Source organism: Panthera tigris, chromosome B2, assembly GCF_018350195.1.
Source record: "Panthera tigris isolate Pti1 chromosome B2, P.tigris_Pti1_mat1.1, whole genome shotgun sequence".
In the NCBI taxonomy this organism is placed as follows: domain Eukaryota; kingdom Metazoa; phylum Chordata; class Mammalia; order Carnivora; family Felidae; genus Panthera; species Panthera tigris.
Window position 1 is genome coordinate 49,269,810 of NC_056664.1, and position 19,715 is coordinate 49,289,524.

Consider the following 19,715-nt stretch of genomic DNA (forward strand, 5'->3'; position numbering starts at 1 on the left):
TGTATCCTGGGGCAGTGATTCTCAACCAGGATTTGCCCTCCAGGGGACACTTGGCACTATTAATAATCATTTTTGGCTGTCACAGGTGGGTAGATGGCAGTGCTACTGGCATGGGGTGGGTGGAGAGGCAAGGACACTGCTAAATATCCTCACTGCACAGGACAGTCCCCACAACAAAAAAATTATCCCGCCTAAAATACCAATAGTGCCAAGGATGAGAAACTGGTACAGTGGGAAATAGAGACGCAGATGACTAATTTACTAGTTACTGACTGTAAAGGTGCTGTGGTTCAGTCTTTAATCTTTCTCCTCTAGTTCTTCTAGGGAGTCTACCCCTATCTCTTATGAACCTCATATTGTAAACATACCCTCAACATTCAATCAATCATGTGGGTAAATATTAATAGTAGCACCTTTTTAAGTATTAGTGGCAGGGCGACACTTGTTGCAGTGTTTCCCTCACCCTGCCTCCATGTGATTCATCAGTAGTGCTGCTGATCCAGCTGACTGGCTTTCTAATTCCCATACCCCTTTCATTAAAATGTAAAAACTCAGCAAACGAGTCTCAGTACATTTGCTACTATATTTTTGTGTTACGTACATCAGAAATACACAAAAAGGAAAAGAAAAAAGAAAAGATACAAATAGTTAGTGGCCCAGATGTTTTCAGTCTGCATCCCAGTAGAATCCATGCAGTGAGTTAAGTCATGCATTCAAGACTCAATGATTCTGGGGTGCCTGGGTGGCTGAGTCAGTTAAACGTCTGATTCTTGATTTTAGCTCAGGTCATGATCTCATGCTTCATGAGATAAAGCCCCACATTGGGCTCTGGGCTGACAGTTCACAGACTGCTTGGGATTCTCTGTCTCCCTCTCTCTCTGCCTCTCCCCCACTTGTTTTCTCTCAACACTAAATAAACATTAAAAAAAAAAAGACTCCATGATTCTACCTCTTGCAATTTCTATAGTTCATCCAATACCACAACCACCCACAGGTCTACAATTCAGTCCTATTGGAGTTTAAATTTTTATATATGCTGTTCCTAATTTCTAGAAAGTTTTCTCTGCCTATCTCTCCCTTGTAAATTGTATTCATCTTTCAAAACTCTGCTCAAGAGCAACTTTATGATATCTTGCCTGATCCCTTTCTTGCTCCCTTCACTGACATTGTTTAGTCCTCTAGGACTGTACTCATCACACTTAACTACAGTGACCTGCTTAACATTTATTTTTGTACCTAGATCAAGAGCTCCTGGAAGAGAAGAATTATGTATTTTTCATCTTCATACACCCCAGTTCCTCAGACAGAACTGGAATGCACAGTTTTTAAGCAAATGAAAGAGATGACTTAGCCCAGATCATCCAGTGAGCAGACATTCGAGGTCATAAGTAGTGTGTTTTTCTTTAGTGTCCCGTGAATGATATGAAACAGTAAAGCTATTAAAGAACTGAGGGATTTTAATTTGAAGTGAATGCCATAAGGCATTTTTTATTCCTATTATTATTTCTATAATCTTAAACTCAGATGCCACCCAAATAAAAACAGTCTTTGACTCTGCCTATACAGAAAAAAAAGTAAAGTGGAGACTTGCTGATTATTCATTTAATTAAAAAAACAAACAATTATCTAAATTGGTGATTCAAACCACAAGAGCATATTTACTTGAATTACTTGGTTTGGCTGTTTACAATGATCAAATCAACTAGATTGCTCTAGACTTCTTTTCACCTTGGCCCATGAGTCCTCCAAGGTATTTCTCACTACCTCAGAGATGTGGTTTACAAGTAAACAAGAATTCCTATGGTTCTCTTTAGGTATACACCAAGCCTTGGGCAGTTGAAAACATAAAGTACTCCATTCTGGCTCTTTGGGGAAAGGCTGCATGTGTGTTAGTTTATGTTCATATATCTATCCACCCAACTCCATTTATATTCAATCAATGAACTGACTTTGAGGCACCAAGCTTCTGGGTATGAATGACAAACCTCTGAGCATGAGGTCATGGTCCCTGCCTTTATGAAGCTCTGAGTCCAACAGAGACAGGGCACCGTAATGACGAAGTACAACAGATGTCATCATAGGGAAAGAATGGAGAGCTAGAAGAGTCATAGTGGGAGTACCTGACCACCACTGAGATTTCCTTTAGGAGATCAGAGAAGCAGTTTCTACTGATGCAATCTTATAATTGAAAGAAATGATGAGTCACAAAGGTTTTGCCACTATTTATCATATTACTTGAACGTTGGCCTTCTTTCCTGTCTGTCTTATGTCTTAAAACAACTTACCTTGTCCTTGGGAACAGCCAGAACAGGTCCTGATGGACACACAGTCAGTGAGATCAAAATTAACAAAGGTTGTGTTAGATATTATCAGTTCCCATCTCTTGGGAGTTTTGATCCCAGCTGACATACACTGGCTTTCCTGTGATTTGGAAAGAAGAAAAAAAAAGACGGGAAGTAGACACATGAAATACAATTTGTAATATGTTAATAAAAACAAGAGAATAAAAAGACAAGCTATAGAGTGGAAAAAAAATATTTGCAAATCGTGATATGACAAAGGATCACAGTAGAACACACTATCCACATATTAGAATGATTAAAGAAAATATAGTGATGATACCCAGTGCTGATAACTTCCACATGGCCATAAAAACTATGGAATATGGGTTTGCATTTTCTTATCAAGTTAAATATACTCTTATCACATGACCTAGCAATTCAACCCCTAGGTATTTATTTACTTTTAAGAAATGAAAATTTACATTCACACAAAAACCTTACAAAAATGATTATAATAGTTCCACTTGTAATCACCAAATCTGGGAACAACTCAAATTTCCTCATACAAATGAATGGATAAACACATTGTGGTACATCCATATAGTGGAATACTACCCGGCAATAATAAGGAATAAAATCCTGCTTCTTGCAACAAGTTAGGTAAATCCTGAAGGCATTTGGGAGTGAAAGAAGCCAGTCTCAAAGGCCACATACTATCTGATTCCATTTCAAAAGACAAAACTATAGTGACAGACAATAGATTAGAGATTCCCAGGGGTTAGACTTGAGAGTAAGATGTGGCCACAAAGATGAAGCCTGAGACAGTAAGTTGGGTTGAACCAACTGTTCTGTATCTGGATTATGGTGGTGGTGGTAGTGTTTACCCAAATGTATACAGATGTTTAAAATCATAGAATGGTACATCAAAAAAATTTTAAAAATTTTAAAAATTAAAATTAGAAAATCTAAAAAAAAAACCTGCTTCTACTATTCTCCGCAAAATCTCTTCAACAAACTCTGTCTAATTAAGTTGTTAGTGTTTCACTGTTCAACACTTGAAAATAATTGTATGCTGAGGATTACCAGACATTTGTCGAGGGTCTCCACCATGAAAGACAGTGATAGAAAGAAAGAAGAAAAGTAATCCAGTGGAGACACAATCAGTATAGAAATCAGAAGAACATTTAAACACTATCAAAAAAACCGCAGAGAAATAACTATATTATAGCCATGAAGAAGCTCAAAAAGGGATTTTTCAGAAAAAAAAAAAAAGAACAAAAACAGGAGAGCAGAAATAATCAATTCAATAGAAAAGAATTGAGGAAATATCCTTGAAAACAGAATAAAAAGACAGTGGGCAAATCAGAGAGAAAATTAAGAAAAGTAGAAAAAGAACCGAGGAGGTCCAATATCCAAATAAAAATTCTTTCAAAAAAGAAAACAAGAAAAATAAGAGGACAGAATTATCAAAGAAATGACTTAAGAAAGCTACTCAGATGGGAAAGATATGTTTTCTAAATGGAAAATCTCATCTGTTCCCTAATACAGTGGTTACAACTAAAAAACACACAAGGTACATCATCCTGAAACTACATAATACCAGGAACAAGATTCCAAAAACTTCCAAAGCAGAAAAACTAAAAGGTTACATATAACTGACCAAGAATCAGAATATCTTAAACTACTCAACCTCAAAACTAGAAGCTGGAAGGCAGTGGAGCTTTGCCTTCAAATTGTCAAGGTAAAATGAACTGCAAACTGCTATTCCATAACCAACAACCTAGGAATAAGAGGGTCTCCATTTGTAACTCAAAATATTTACTTCCATAGCCCCCACTTTGTTAAGAAATTTACTATTGGCTATGTTCTAATACAATAAGAAATTAAATCACAAAGGAGGAAAATGTGGGAATCAGGAACAAGAGATCCAATATTAAGGAGACATGCAGGAAAACTCCAAGATGATGGTCAGAAGAAATTTCAGGGTGCATCTGTGACACTCTTCTCCCAAACTGCTGGTGCAAGTATAAACACTTAGGATTGTTGTTTCGCATTATTTGCTAAAACTGAATGGATATCCCATGACTCAGCAATTTTACAATTTGGCATATATTCAACAGAAGTACATGCACACGAACACCAAGAGACATACGGAAGAATGTTCATGAAATCATTACTGGTAATAGCTGAAAACTGGCAATAATCAAATGTTCATCAATAGCAACTGTTGTATAGGGGTGCCTGGGTGGCTCAGTCTCTTGAGCATCTGACTCTCAATTTCAGCTCACATCATGATCCCAGGGTAGTGGGTTCCAGCCTGGTGTTGGGCTCTGTGCTGAATGTGGAGGTTGCTTAAGACTCTCTCTTTCTCTCTCTCTTTCCCTGTGACCCTCCCCAGCCCTTGCTCTATAAACAAATAAACAAATAAATAAATAAATAACTGTGGTATAGTCATGAAGTGCAATACAACATAACAATTGGAAGTACAAATTATTGAAACATATAAAAACATGAATGGATATCATAGACATAATGTTGTGCCAAAGAAATCAGGCACAAAAGAATTCCTACTCTATGATTCCATTTATATAAAGATCAAAAACAGATTTCAAATTAACCTATGCCTATAGAAGTCTGAGTAATGGTTCCCCTTTGGCCAGGGAGCTGGGGAATGGGGTTGGGTGGGAGGAGCCATGAATGGGCTTCAAAGGAACAGATAATGTTCTATTTCTTGATCTGGGTGGTATGTCCATCGCGTTTGCTTTATAAAAATCTATCGAGTTCTTTGCTTGTGATTGGTGCACTTTTCTCTATAAATGTTATGCTTCCATGACACATTTATTTTAAGAAGTGGAACAGATACTAAAGACAAGTAGCATACAAGAAGGGAAGGAAGAAAGAAGCTGAAAGAGTATAAGGTCATTTCATTGTTCAGGCAAAGTTTAAGGATGCTGTTGTAATTTAGACTTCATTAAGACAAACAGGCCTGTTGAAAATTTAAGGTCGATAACTAAAATAACCAAAACAAAACGAGTAACTTTCAAACAGGCAAACATAAAAAAAAGGATACCCTTCAACGCAAGACAAATCAAGTTTGAAAAGTAGAGAAAAAAAAAAAGAAAACTGAATGCAAAGTGGGAGGACAAAGTAAAATGGTAGAAATAAGTGCAAATATATGGGAGACATCAGCATGTCTAGTAATTGAAACTACTAGAGAAAATGAGATTTCTCCCAGGGAGAGCAAGTGCATTGAGAAGAGAAGGGGCCTTACAACAGAATGTAGAGAAACAGAACAATGAAAGGTCTACATTAAGGAAGACAAATCCGCAACTGAAAATAGGAAATAACCCCAGAGAAACAGGAGGAAGAATGAAGCCACCCATCAGCATCTGCCTAAATAAGATACATGTTAAACTACTGTCATCTGCTCAAATTAATTACAATAACAATGAGAAGATAACCAAGCTACAGATACTTCCCAAAGTCAGGTGACCATAATTTACATCCAAATCGGGCCACTTTTGAGAGTGAAAGGGGATGCTAATAAAATAGGATGTTAAGAAAACTGACACAAATAAAATACAGTCATACTGGGGAGCACAGTGGTAAAAGACATGTCTTGTTCTGTATTAAAGCCATCCTCCCTGCAAGCTATTCCACCCACCTCAATATAAAGGTAGTGTTGACCAGGAGGTTACCAACATACACACAAATATACTTACAAGACATAATTTCTTTTAATAAAAAGTGTTTCCCAGAAAGTACTGTTTGTTTTAGGCTAGGACTCACTGGTAATGGCGTGCCACCAATTAGGTGTGGGTGGAAGGTCTAAGAATAGATAGGCCACAAATCTAAATTCCTAAAGGAATGGCAGGCACAGAAGACAGAAGCTAAAATCAGAGTTCCCCAACCACAGACAGGTCAGTCCTCCTTTTTTCTCTCTTTTTTTTTCTTTTTAACAACTGACACAGTTTCATGTGACAATAAAGAGATTCCCAAATAAATCTGAGAAATACTGCATTACATAAAGATGTATAGATATTTTCCTCTTTTTGTTTTTAACCCTATAACTTCACAGAGCCCTTTAAGTGTTAATATGGAATATAAATTTCAGGGGATGGGTGTATGGTAAGCAGAATATGATAATTATAATTAACCTAAGAATCTTGCTTTTCCCAGACCCCCTCTTGGAAATAGCCTTGCATGAAAAATACTACAGGAAATACTGGAGTAGGCAATGCTCATTGCCAAAGCTATCTTCCACGTATGATTTGAAGAGTATTTGACCAAGGGTAAGAGGGTATGCTGGTGATCCTAGCTCCACAATACTGGGCATAGATCCTGGGCTATCATTTGACCTCTCAAATTCTCCATCTGTTTACCGGTAAATTCATAAGTTTTAACTAGATCAACTTCTAAGGGATAATTAGATCTAAAGTTCCATGGTTTTATGCTTTGTGTGCCTAACTAGGATCTAGATCTCTTCTAGAACAAGCTGTTTAATATCTATTCAGGGACTTTTCTCCTGTACTTTCTTTAAAAACTGAGAGACCCTAGGCTGCATTTCATTCCTAGTGAATCACACCCCAAGGACAGAATTATGTTTTATTATCTCGTGATAAACACCCTTTTGGCATAATTTGTATCTTAGTTTGTATCACTCTCCCCTAAATTATGATGTCTACTTAGTATCAATTAAGAGGCTGTGACATTAATTTACCAGGACAGTTACTGACTCAGCCTGATGGACATTTGTTTTGGCATCTTCTTTAAGGTTATTTCCAAGGAATTTAAGGGCCTTTCATCTACCGGTATCAGAGAATCTACATCTGGGTTCCATCCTCTCTTGAAAATTCTGCAGTCAAAAAAGAAGATTCATCTCTCAAGGTGATAATCCTTTCAGAGAAAAGGAAAAATGGGCAGGTATTTCCCTCCGGAAAATGATGGTTCAAAAAATACTTAATTAACTTTGAGAATTAAACATAAAAAAATGAAGCTTAAGAAAATCATCTTTTTAATCTTAATATTTTTTTTAAACTTTTTTAAACGTTTTATTTATTTTTGAGACAGAGAGAGACAGAGCATGAATGGGGGAGGGTCAGAGAGACAGGGAGACACAGAATCTGAAGCAGGCTCCAGGCTCTGAGCCGTCAGCCCAGAGCCCGACGCGGGGCTCGAACTCACGGACCGTGAGATCGTGACCTGAGCTGAAGTCGGACGCTTAACCGACTGAGCCACCCAGGCGCCCCATTAATCTTAATATTTTTATCTATACCTATACAATAGCCTCCAAGAGCTATACTTATTTAAATTTCAATAGGTCAAGGTATTCAGAACCAAAGTAAAGAATTTGTTCTTTCCTTTGTTTCCAGAAATACAGTAGGTTTCTTTCATCTAGGATTGTTATGACAATGTGATATGAATATACATGTAGCTCTTTCTAGAACTCTCTTAAGAATTTAAAGGGGTCCATTACAGGTGTGAAGCCTACTAAGACCAATGGCAACCCTGGACTTCCCTTAAGGGGAATTACTACTTCTAGTTCTGCATCTGGGAGATTTGTTTTGCCTCATCTACATTCTGGTACCCTGGTCATGCAGTGGCAGAGAAGTCATCTGTAGTCTGATATTTATCATGTAGAAACCCATGCTTAGGCAAGTATTAGGGAATCATCTAAGGTACTCTAGTATACTATGCAACATAAATTCATGTTACCTCTTTGGTGAGGAGGGGCACTCTAAAAACAATAAGGACCCTATGAACAAAATGTTTATATTGAAACATGGCAAACTACAATACAAAGAGAAAATGTGAAGTTTTGCTATTCTATAACCCTTGTGAAGTAAAGGTAAATTAATCTAAAATCATTAGGTTTATTACTGAATTGCAGTGAAAATAATGCTAAATTGCAACCAAGTAAGAATTTGGCAAGCTACTCATGGCTTTTAGGATTTATATGGACTCATAACGTTAAAACCTTGTGTACATTTGAATTTCATCATAGATACCACCACTGTTACAAATAAAAAGTTCTTCTAATCTCTACCAATTAAACCCAAGATTCACTAAAGAATACTATTAAAATTACATACCCTGGGTCACTAGGGAACCGAGCATGAACAATTCTGTTTTGATAGACAGTCTAAAACAACTACACTAAGGCACTTACCTTGTGGGCAAAATAACCAAGTAATAAGCTGTCAGTAACTGAAGTATTTGCATCACTTTCCAAGATGTCAATTCCAAAATCTCTGCATGAATAAACTTGGAAGTTTTTCAGGTGAAGATTGCTACTTCTAAAAATCTATAAAATAACAGCATATGTTATGGCAAAGGTCTGAGGCTTGGTTTTTCTTGCAGACTTCCTATAGCTTCTTTAATTATTGATTAAGTATAAATAAGCATGCTATACCACATTTAAGCAGCTTTTGTCCATCAATATCTGTACAGACATCCCAAAGTTGCTGTCAGGTCAGTACTAACTAGTCCCTTTTGGTAACATCCCCTCTGTACTTTTCATTTCTCCTCGTAATAACTGTTACATTAAAAATGTCAGTGTGAATTCTTCACTTATCTAAAATAAACTTGCAATTGTCAAATCACACAAAATTAATGGAGAAAAACAGAGCATCCAAGAACTCAAATACTTACTATTTTCTTCATGGTAGTATATGTTACTATTATTATAAAAAATATAATTATGAAATAAGTAATTCCAAATGACTACAGATTAAAAATGTGCTATGTGCACATATATTTATGACAACTTGGGTGAGTGGGCCCAAATAGGGATTGAATATTAACAAAATTAGTTTGTTAGAGTTGAAAGAATCCCACTAGTTTGGAGGACAGAGCTCTTGGTTTTGACCTACCACTGATATTAACTAACTATATGATCTCAGGCAAGACATTGAACTTTTCCTGGACTTCAGTTCAACCATCTTCAAAATCAAGGTGGAGGTCTGGACTAGCAAATTACCTAACACAGCATTTATTTCTTTATTAAATAGCATCATATTTACATTCATACCTTCACGTGGAAGTTTCCTATTAAGGCCAAAGTAGCCTTGATTTATCATAGTATCGTGCTTCTACTTGTCAATCGGTCTTTAAGCTTGAATTTTCATGAAACAAAAAGCTTGCATATCCCATTATGTATGAGCCAACAGCTTTTACAAAATGATACATCTTTGAAGACACGAAGGTTTATTTAAACAAAATAAGTATAATCTAAACTGTTAACTTGGTAAGAATTGTGACCTATTTACAAGCATCAGCCCAAGATCTGGCAAATATACTCATATTTAAAAACAGCTAACACCTCACATTAGCTAAGAACCTGGTGATTTTAAAAGCAAACCAACACACAGTAGCAAAAATCATCTATTTGTTGTGTGAATACACCTTTCAGAAAGTGCTTTCATCTCTCTCTCTCTTCTAAAAGAATCACTTTGCATTTATGAGACATGGTGAGGAAAGGATATTCTTCTCAACTCTTATTAACATATATGTTCAAAGGTCACATTGAGTTGGAATCCAGCAATCTTAGCTGTATGACATTAGTGCTCTCCCTTTCACTCTCCCTCTCTCTCTTTTCCTCTCTCAAGAGTGAGAGGGAGAGCGAGTGAGAGAGAGAGAGAGATGGAGAGAGGGAGGGAGAGAGGGAGAGAGGGAGAGAGGGAGAGAGGGAGAGAGGGAGAAAGGGAGAGAGGGAGGGAGAGAGGGAGAGAGAAAGGGATCTCTAGTAATGGCACAGTTCCCCCCAAGGTTATTAAGATCATTAAATGAGAAAATATCAATATCAATGTCATCAAATAAATATGAATCTATGTTTATACACAATTGAAATTTTACCCAATGGAATCTTCTGTTCAAGTATCTGTATACATGACACTTATGTCTAATGACCAGAATATAGTCAGATATACCTAATAACATAAGTTTACGAAATGTGAACACAATGTATTTTTATTGGATGCAGAAGGTATTTATCAATGTAAAATTTCCAGAGACATCACTGTTAACATTGATCTATCACTATCTACTCCTATTCACTAACGATGGTAAGAATAAGGGCTGTTACTATGTAAACACAAAGATCCAGGCATCCTTATGGTCACCTATTTAACTCTCAACACAAATTTATCCTTTAGGTATGATTGCTCTTTCCACTTTATGAAGAAAAAATAATGAGATTTGCCTAACATCACATAGGTAGGACTTGGCTACTTTCACTGAGCATAATGTTTCCATAAGTTCACTCATGTTGTAGCATATAACAGCACTTCATTTCATTTTTTCTGGCTCAATAATATTCCATTCTACTGATACACCACGCTATATTTATCCATTTGTCCAATGTTGAATATTTGAGTTTTTTTTCACGATTTGACTATTATGAATAATGCTGCTGTAGGCATTTGAGTATAAGTCTCTCTGTGGATCTATGTTTTATTTCCCTTATATACCTAGGAGTAGATAGATCATATCATACACATATCTTTATGTGTAACAATTTGAGGAACTGCCATACTGGTTTCTGAAGCATCTAGACCATTTTAAATTCTCATCGACAGTGTGTGAAGGTTCCAGTTTCTCCACATCTTCATCAACACTTGTTATCATTTTGATTCTAGCCATCCCAGTGGGTGTGAAGTGCTATCTCACTGTGGTTTTGACTTACATTTTTCTAATAACTAATTATGTTGAACATCTTTTTACATGCTTTTGACCATATGTATATCTTCTTTGGAGAATTGTCCGTTCAAATATTTTGCTCATTTTTTAATTGGGTTGTCTTTTTACTGTTGAGCTATAGGAGTTCTTAATATATTCCAGATACACAATTCCCTTATCAGATATATCATTTGCAAATATCATCTCCCATTGTATAGGTTGTGCTTTCACTTTTTGATGAGGTCCTTTAGTTTAGTGAGTCCATTAAACTAAAATGTTTAATTTTGATAAAGTCCAACTTATCCATTTTTCTTTTGTTGCTTGTTTTGGAGTCATACCTAGGAATCTTTAACTAAACCCAAGATCATGAAGATTTATTCCTTTGTTTTTGTCTAAGATTTTTTTTGTACTTTCTGTTCTAACATTGTTTTTGATCCATTATTGAGTCAACTTTTGTAAATAGTATGAGGTAAGGATCCAACTTCATTCTTTTCAGTGTGGCTATCCAGTTGTTCCAGTGCCATTTATTGAGAAGACTATTGTTTCCCCCACTGAATGGTCTTGGCATCCTTGTCAAAAATCAACTGGGTGGATTTATTTCTGGACTCTCAATTCTATTCCATTTATCCATATTTCTCTTTGTGCCCATACCACACTGTCTTGATTACTATTACCTTATAGTAATTTTTTATATAAGAAGTGTAAATCTCTCTTATTTTTTTGCAGGATTGTTTTGGTGGGAATCACTTTTTAAATTCCCTATCATGTTAATTTTACTTTATTCTCCTCATAAAAGTGAAATTACAAAAGCATTCACATTGTTTGAACTTTTTAATTAATTCAATTTGAGTGCACAAGAGTTTCATCTTTAAGGATATGGGTTTTTTTGTTTCTTTGTTTTTTTGTTTTTTGTTTTTATGGGTTTAGCATTTCTGACTGCAGAATTTGAGAAAACTGACTTTCATGATCACCTTCTAATATTCTCATTTTATTAGGTTATTTCCTTTAAAATAAGGCTATTCAAGGGCATGGAGATATTGCATAACTCTTCAAGTCATGAATTGCTTCTCTGTGTAAGAGGCCACTCAATCAATGTTTCCACTCGATTTGTCACCCCTTTACTCATGATGTTTATGGGAACAAAGTACTGTATAAATTCAATAAGAACAAAACACTAAAGGCAGTTGGGATTCTTCCTGTTAGCTACCCTAATTACACATTTTTGGGCTTTCCCCATCCACAGTTGTCTTCCTCTTGTTGGGTATGTGAAATTAATGTCTAACTTTCTTAATGTAACTTAACTATATGTTTTTATTCTATTTCCTGAGTGCCCTGTAAACATATTGCTTCATCTACGTATTTTAGGCTCCAGATTGCTAAATGACAGAGATCAAGTGTATATAATTTTCTTTGTGTAGCACCAAATAGTGACCCTGGCTAATTTTACAAGTTGCTGCTAAGAGTGAGCATCCAAAGCTTCCTTACCAGAAATCATTGAAGTAATGAAAAGTGAATGATTGAACACAAACTTTTTCCCTTTTGAAGAAAATAGAAGAAAATGTGGCTCATTGATAAAAATAAGAATGACACTTTGAGCAGGAATTTTCATGTTCCAGGGATGAACAGTACTTTTTTAAGACTGAAGCATGCATTACTCAAGATATTAAGGTACCAAATGCACAACATTTGGGGTCTGAATTCTGCAGCTGGTGGTGCTGTGTGACGTTTGGGGAATCTTTTACTTTCTGAGCCTTAATTTTTATCTCTAAATAGGCATGGGAGATAAGAAACAGATGACCTCTATGATCTCTCCTGCTTGTAAATCTCTATCACTACAATTCTATTGTTCTCTAGTAGAGCTGCTGAAAAGTCACTGTAGAGGAAATGACTTGACCCTGGTTTCCTGAGTAGGAATTCGTTCATTCAACAACTTTTCCACACATCTATGATGCTGTTTGTCCCATACAACTATGATAATATTGCAGTGGCTCCCATACTATCCCCATTTAAATAGAGATGCATAATAAATCACCATGAGAAAACAAATGACAATTTAATAAAAAACTAACACAGCTTACCTGGGCACCACCTGCACTTCCCCAAACCGTGAAGTTTTGGAACACGGTGAGGCCCTTGCCATTATCCCAAGGTGGCTGAAATTGAGGGTATACAAAGAGGCCACACCTCGAAAATAAAACAAAGAGTGAAAATCAGCCACTTTCCATGTTTCAAATGTCCCACTTTTTCACATTGGAAAATATAAAATGAAGGTAATGAGTAAGGACAGTAGAGATAATATCCTTGACCCCTTGTCCAGTCCAGCATTGCCCATCCCTCAGTCTTTCCTCTCTGTTACCCTCTATCACCTGCTCTTGAATCTCAGCAGATGAAGACTGCCACCATCCCAGTCTGTTCTCCCAGTCTCTCTCTAGGTTCACCCTTCCTAGGGGTGTGGATACCTGTGCCTTGCTCATCAGAACATTCTAGAAAGTGAACACCAGAACCGTTCTCCCTCAAACTTTTGTTCTTCTCCTTGAAATGTCCTACTTTCACAGTATTCAGGGTACCTTCTTTGCTCACACTACAGGGCTTCTGACAGCTCCTTGGTAAAACGTCATAATCTTCATGATAAATTCGTGGCATATGTGCTAATCCTATCTTCAGCTGGCCCTTCAACATAACACAGCAATTGTTCTTAATCCTTATTCCACTCATCTATCACTATCCATCATAGCAGTATTCCTATACTATTATCATTGTAATTATTTATAGCTATCAATTTTTGAGTTCCTACTGTATTCCAGGTGTTCTCTTATGTACATTATATGAGTCATCTCTAAAGACCACATCAAACTTTCAGTGTAGATCTGAAATTTTATAAATGAGGGACCTGACTCTTAAATAAACAACAACAACCAAGCCAGTTTTCTAGGAGTAAAGACAAAATTTGAAGTAGGGCCTGACTTTGAAGTCTGAATTTTTCCCATGTTTCCAACATACTTCCCAGATCTTGCTCTTAGCAGAAGACCTTACTTCCATGTACCAAAGATATTGAACAAGTCCCCTTCCCTATTAATGGGTACATGTCACAGGCAAAGAGCCTCTTCCCAAAGGCTCCTCACCCCACTGGGCTCCTGAGACGAGTCACTCCTGCTTCCTGGTTGCTCCTAATCACTTGGAACTTTAACTTCTCTACTAAATTCTCCTCTGGACACAAAAGATGCACTCTTTCCTGCTGCCCTCTCAAGTGACTTCCCTGTCACTTTCCTTCCCTTCAATACCAAACTTTTATGATCCCAAATGCATACAAAGGCACGTCCATCAAATCTTACATGCATGCCCCAGATTACACCCTCTCTGAGAGCATTGTACAAAAAAAATGTTCAATTATTACCCTTACATCAAAATTACAGACGAATTTCCCCAAGGTTACCTTGTACAAGAATGTGCAATATTCTGAGTGAAGGAGAGAAGTGGAGATTGTGATGCTTGTCTGGTCACAAGATGAAAAAAGTAGCCCAAACCAGCAACATACACCCTGTTTCCCTACAGAAATTAAGGATAGTTAAATAATAGTTATTCCAGATACAATGAAGTTGCCAGAGAGAAAGACTCTTCTATGTGAATATTCTGCTTTTTTATTTACTTTCTGTTGAGGTATATTCATACTTCCATTTACTCTTCACACACCGCCATCTTTCCCCCAACCCTGCCTCACCTCAGGGATCAGAAATACTCTCATTTTTCTTCCCCCACACAGCTCAGCTCAACTGTAATTTGCCAACCTTAATATGTGATATCTCATGTTAAAATGTTCTTGTAATCTTCCATACAGGGAATCTTACTTTGTCATCAATCCAAGCCCTCCTCTTTGGTGTACGCAACAGTATATAGGGGCAAAGGCGTACCTTAAAGCCAAGTCTACACAAAGCATCCTCTCTAATCCTTTGAACAAATCAAAGATTTGGCTATGGGATGAAGGCCAGTGATTGTACTAACTATGCCTTAGTTCTGAGACATGGTGTCTGAGCTCAAACACATCTTGAATCTCCTCAGTGTACTTTATATTCACTAGATTAATCACCTTAATATTTCTTTGTTTTAATTTTTTTTATTATTATTATTTATTCTTGAGAGACAGAGCATGAGCGAGGGAAGGGCACAGCGAGAGAGGGACACAGAATCTGAAGCAGACTCCAGGCTCCGAGCTGTCAGCACAGAGCACGATGTGGGGCTCAGACTCACAAGCTGTGAGATCATGACCTAAACCAAAGTCAGACGCTCAACTAACTGAGCCACCCAAGTGCCCCAACCTTAATATTTCTTTATACGATTTCCTATCTAAATAATTTGATGTATTTTATATGTTCATATAAAACTTAAATTCTCCATTAGACCATATGAGTTTTGGGCTATAATTCTGATCAAATTGAACACAATGGATTATCTTTCCAAACTTGATCATGTACCTACAATTTAATCATCACTGTGTAATATAATTTAAGAGGGAGTAGAAAACTAACTCCCTGAAGAGTTTATTATTGTACACAAAGGTCTTTTGGTTGGCCTACCTAATGTTCACAAAAATGGTTACTTTGTTTCCAACATTTTGTTTATTTTATTATAATTTTTTAGAGACAGAGTAAATACACATGCAAGCAAGGGAGAGGAGCAGAGGAAGAGAGAGGGACAGAAAGAGAGGGGGAGAGAGAGAGAGAGAGACGGAGAGAGAGAAAGCATGTGTGTCTTCAGCAGGTCCCATGCTCAGCTCCGAGCCTCACACAGGGCTCGATCCCACAACCCCTTGGGATCATGACCTGAGCAGAAGTCAAGAGTCAGAGGCTCAACTGACTAAGCCACCCAGGAGCCTTTATTTCCAATGTCTTAAAATCGGGAGACTTGATATAAAAATTCAGACTTTCAGTTTTTTAATAATACTGAGCCCAAATTCCTATGGGATAGCCAGGGACCAGCTGAAGCTAAGAAGTGCCCACCTTCTTGGATTATGGCTATTTTTTCATAGGCCACACCCTTTCTGCTTCACTTATATATGATTCTAGCCCAGCCCCTATGGATATCTGAATTTTCAACTTCTAATGTCAGGCAGTAAAGTAAATAGTATGTTGGCTATTCTTTGTTTCAGTAGGAGGGAAGAAGGGCCAATAGACCAAGCTGCTGGACTACCTGCTATGCAATTCTGTGCACGTTTTCTCTCTCAGCCAGAGAGGCTGGTCTGAGGCCAAGATGCTCATGTCTACCTATAGAACAGAACTCAAGAAACAGGCTCCTCAGCCAGCCTCAGGTCTACAGGGACAAAGGAAGCTACAGAGACTTCCACACAGTTTATCCCTGATCACTTGGGGGCATGACATGGCCTAGCTGGTAAGACTGTGAGAAAGCTGGAGTGTCCCTTCTGTGAGCAACTCATTTCCTGGGAGAATGTGCTACAGGACTAGGACAGCATCAGGTCATAGAAGAGAGAATGTAAAGCAAAAGGGATTGTGATGCTGTGGCACCCAACAAGGCATTAAATGTCTTTCTATAAAACAATACGTCAGTGCCACAGTTACCTATATATAGGGCTTGGTGGGACTGTCCTGTGAATGTCTCGTTAAAACAGTTTTTTAAAGTTTAGTGTGCATGCAACATAGAGTTGTAACAACATTTAGCAAACAAAAACACTGAAGCCCAGTGAGATTTAAATTTCAGATTGAAAACACTATTTTTTAATATGAGTATATCTCAAATATTGTATAGGATATACTTTACTAAAAATTTATTAGTTATATTTCAAAGATTTAAATTTATCCACGTATGCTGTGTTTTGTCTGGAAACCCTAACCTGGGGCATATGATATACAGATTTTTAGGCCCCACCTCTAGATATTCAGACTTAACAGGTGCTGAAGGTTATGGTGAAGGGTTGGAGGACAGTATTCTGTACTTTTGAGCACCATAGGTGGTTCCAATATCATTGATCTTTTGAGCCCATTTTGACAACTACTTCTCTGGAGGTGAATGAGATACTAACACTATACTGTTTAGTCATCAAGGGCTCCAGGAGATGTTCAAAGACAGGAGAGACACTGGAAAGAATGAACTTCCTGGTGACTTTCCCATGAGCTGCCTTAACAGCCCACTGCACATGGAAGCCATGGTAGAAAACTGAAGGAGGATAGAGACCTAGACAATTAGGTTGGGAATCTGTTACCAGATCCCCACAAAAAGATGATCTAACTCAGTACAAGTTATATTTATTTTCAATTTTTCTTTTCCTTAGAAATAATTACCTTTTTCCTAACTTAGAACCAAGTGTGATAATAATACTCATAGTAAAGATTTCTAAAGAAGATGCTATTGTCCAGGTACCAGATTTTAGAGTCTCCTTTACTTTCACAATTCTGAATTATGTATTATTATTACAGTTTCACATACAAATCAAAGCCAAACTGAGATACCACCTCACACCAGTCACAGTGGCTAAAATGAACAAATCAAGAAACTATAGATGCTAGCGAGGATGTGGAGAAACGGAAACCCTCTTGCACTGTTGGTGGGAATGCAAACTGGTGAAGCTACTCTGAAAAACAGTGTGGATGTTCCTCAAAAAACTGAAAATAGAACTACGCTATGACGCAGGAATAGCACTACTAGGAATTAACCCAAGGGATACAGGAGTGCTAATGCACCGGGGCACATGTACCCCAATGTTTATACCAGTGCTTTCAACAATACCCAAATTATGGAAAGAGTCTAAATGTCCATTCACTGATGAATGGATAAAGAATATTTATATATAAAATGGAATACTACTTGACAGTGAGAAAGAATGAAATTACGCCATTTACAGCAACATGGGTGGAACTGGAGGGTATCACACTAAATGAAATTAGTCAGTCAGAGAAAGACAGATATCATATGTTTTCACTCATATGTGGATCTTGAGAAACTTAACAGAAGACCATGGGGAAAGGGAAGGTGGGAAAAAATGTTACAAACAGAGAGAGGGAGGCAAACCTTAAGAGATTCTTCAACACAGAAAACAAACTGAGGGCTAATGGGGGTGGTGGAGAAGAGGGGAAAATGGGTGTTAGGCATGGAGGAAGGAACTTGTTGGGATGAGCACTGGGTGTTGTATGTAAGGCAATCTGATAATAAATTATATTAAAATAATGAATTAATAAATTAAATAAAATGCTACACTTTTACCCTAAAAAAATTATTACAATTTCACAAAGAAATTGAATCTTGTAGATGTTGAGTAACTTCCTCAAAGTCACAGAGCTAATAACTCAGAGCCAACTCAATTCATGTCCAAACCTGGAAGTGTCAGAGATTGTAGGCTAAAGGAGAGAAATAAAGGCAAGACCCAGAATCAGGATGCCAAACAATGGGGCACAAGTGAAGAAATGTAAACAGTAGGGTGCAATGCAAAGTCATGTCACCAGGTCAAGGGCAGAACCAAAAGGAAGTCCATAGGCCTTCCCAATAGTGGATAAAATATACTGAGCAACATTCTTTGCAGAAGTCAATGTATCGTGGACATTCTAGTGGGAGACATTCTAGAGAAAAATTAATTAAGTGTCCATGTAAACCAGCTCCTTGAAAAATGCATCTGTGGTCATGAGAAAAGAGTAACTTAACCTTTCAGATACCAGGTAAAATCTGTTGGACAAGACTGGAGTATTGTTTGATATTGCTACATAAATATAGATTTCCTAAAAATTGGACATCATTTTTCAGTTCAGACTTAACTAAGAGTTGTTCTGTTCACACCAAAATTCCAGACAGTATAAAATCCCTACCATTCCTAGCAAATGGAAAAACGGCATGCTCAGTTCAGAGGGCACAGAGAGTCGCATGGGTGAGGATGTGAGCTAATTCCCAGTAGTCAACAGGAAAAGACATTTTGAAGAGTATGCTTAAGGAAGATGAGGGGTCTTAAACTCCAGCATTATGGGGTTGAGCATTATCAAGACATCGACATAAAGTTAATGAGGACTGTCTACTGACATAGTTGTTTTGAACAACAGAAGAAAAAATTGAGATTTGGGGAGTATATTCCCGTGATTCATCACTTATATACAACACCCAGTGCTCATCCCAACAAGTGCCCTCCTCAATACCCATAACTCAAGCTTTGCGCAGTGGCAGTATTGTACCCAATGAGGTTTATCCGAGGCATGATTATTGCTAATTGAAAACCCAGTGCCCATAACTCATTTTCCCAACCCCCCCCCCACCACCTACCCTCATCAACCCTCAGTTTGTACTCTGTCTCTTCTGGTTTGCCTCCCTCTCTGTTTTTAACTTACTTTTCCTTCCCTTCCCCTCTGATCTTCTGTTAAGTTTCTCAAATTCCACATGAGTGAAAACATATGATATCCGTCTTTTTCTGACTGACTTATTTCACTTAGCATAACACCCTCCAATTCCAACCACGTTGTGGCAAATGGCAAGATTTCGTTCTTTTTCATTGCTGAATAGTATTCCTGTGTGTGTGTGTGTGTGTGTGTGTGTGTGTGTGTGTGTGTGTGTGTGTGTGTTTATCACATCTTTTTTATCCATTCATCTATCAATGGACACTTGGGCTCTTTCCATAATTTGGCAATTGTTGATAACACTGCCATAAACATTGGGGTACATGTGCCCCTATAAATCAGCACTTCTGTATCCTTTGCATAAATTCCTAGTAGTGCTATTGCTGGGCCACAGGGTGATTCTATTTTAATTTTTTGAGGAACCACCAAACTGTTT

At 37.4% G+C, this 19,715-nt stretch overlaps 1 protein-coding gene and 1 pseudogene across 1 annotated transcript in view; one reads left to right on the forward strand and one right to left on the reverse strand.

The window, feature by feature from the left end:
* PKHD1 (PKHD1 ciliary IPT domain containing fibrocystin/polyductin) overlaps positions 1–19,715 on the reverse strand; it is a 475,560-nt gene that overhangs the window by 253,502 nt on the left and 202,343 nt on the right. The window contains exons 43-46 of the mRNA XM_007095512.3: positions 14,392–14,504; positions 13,037–13,142; positions 8,452–8,586; positions 2,286–2,421 (exon numbers count right to left, since the gene is read on the reverse strand). Coding sequence (XP_007095574.2) covers positions 2,286–2,421; positions 8,452–8,586; positions 13,037–13,142; positions 14,392–14,504 — 490 coding nt within the window. The remainder of the gene's footprint in view (positions 1–2,285; positions 2,422–8,451; positions 8,587–13,036; positions 13,143–14,391; positions 14,505–19,715) is intronic.
* On the forward strand, positions 19,095–19,179 carry LOC122238987 (annotated as a pseudogene).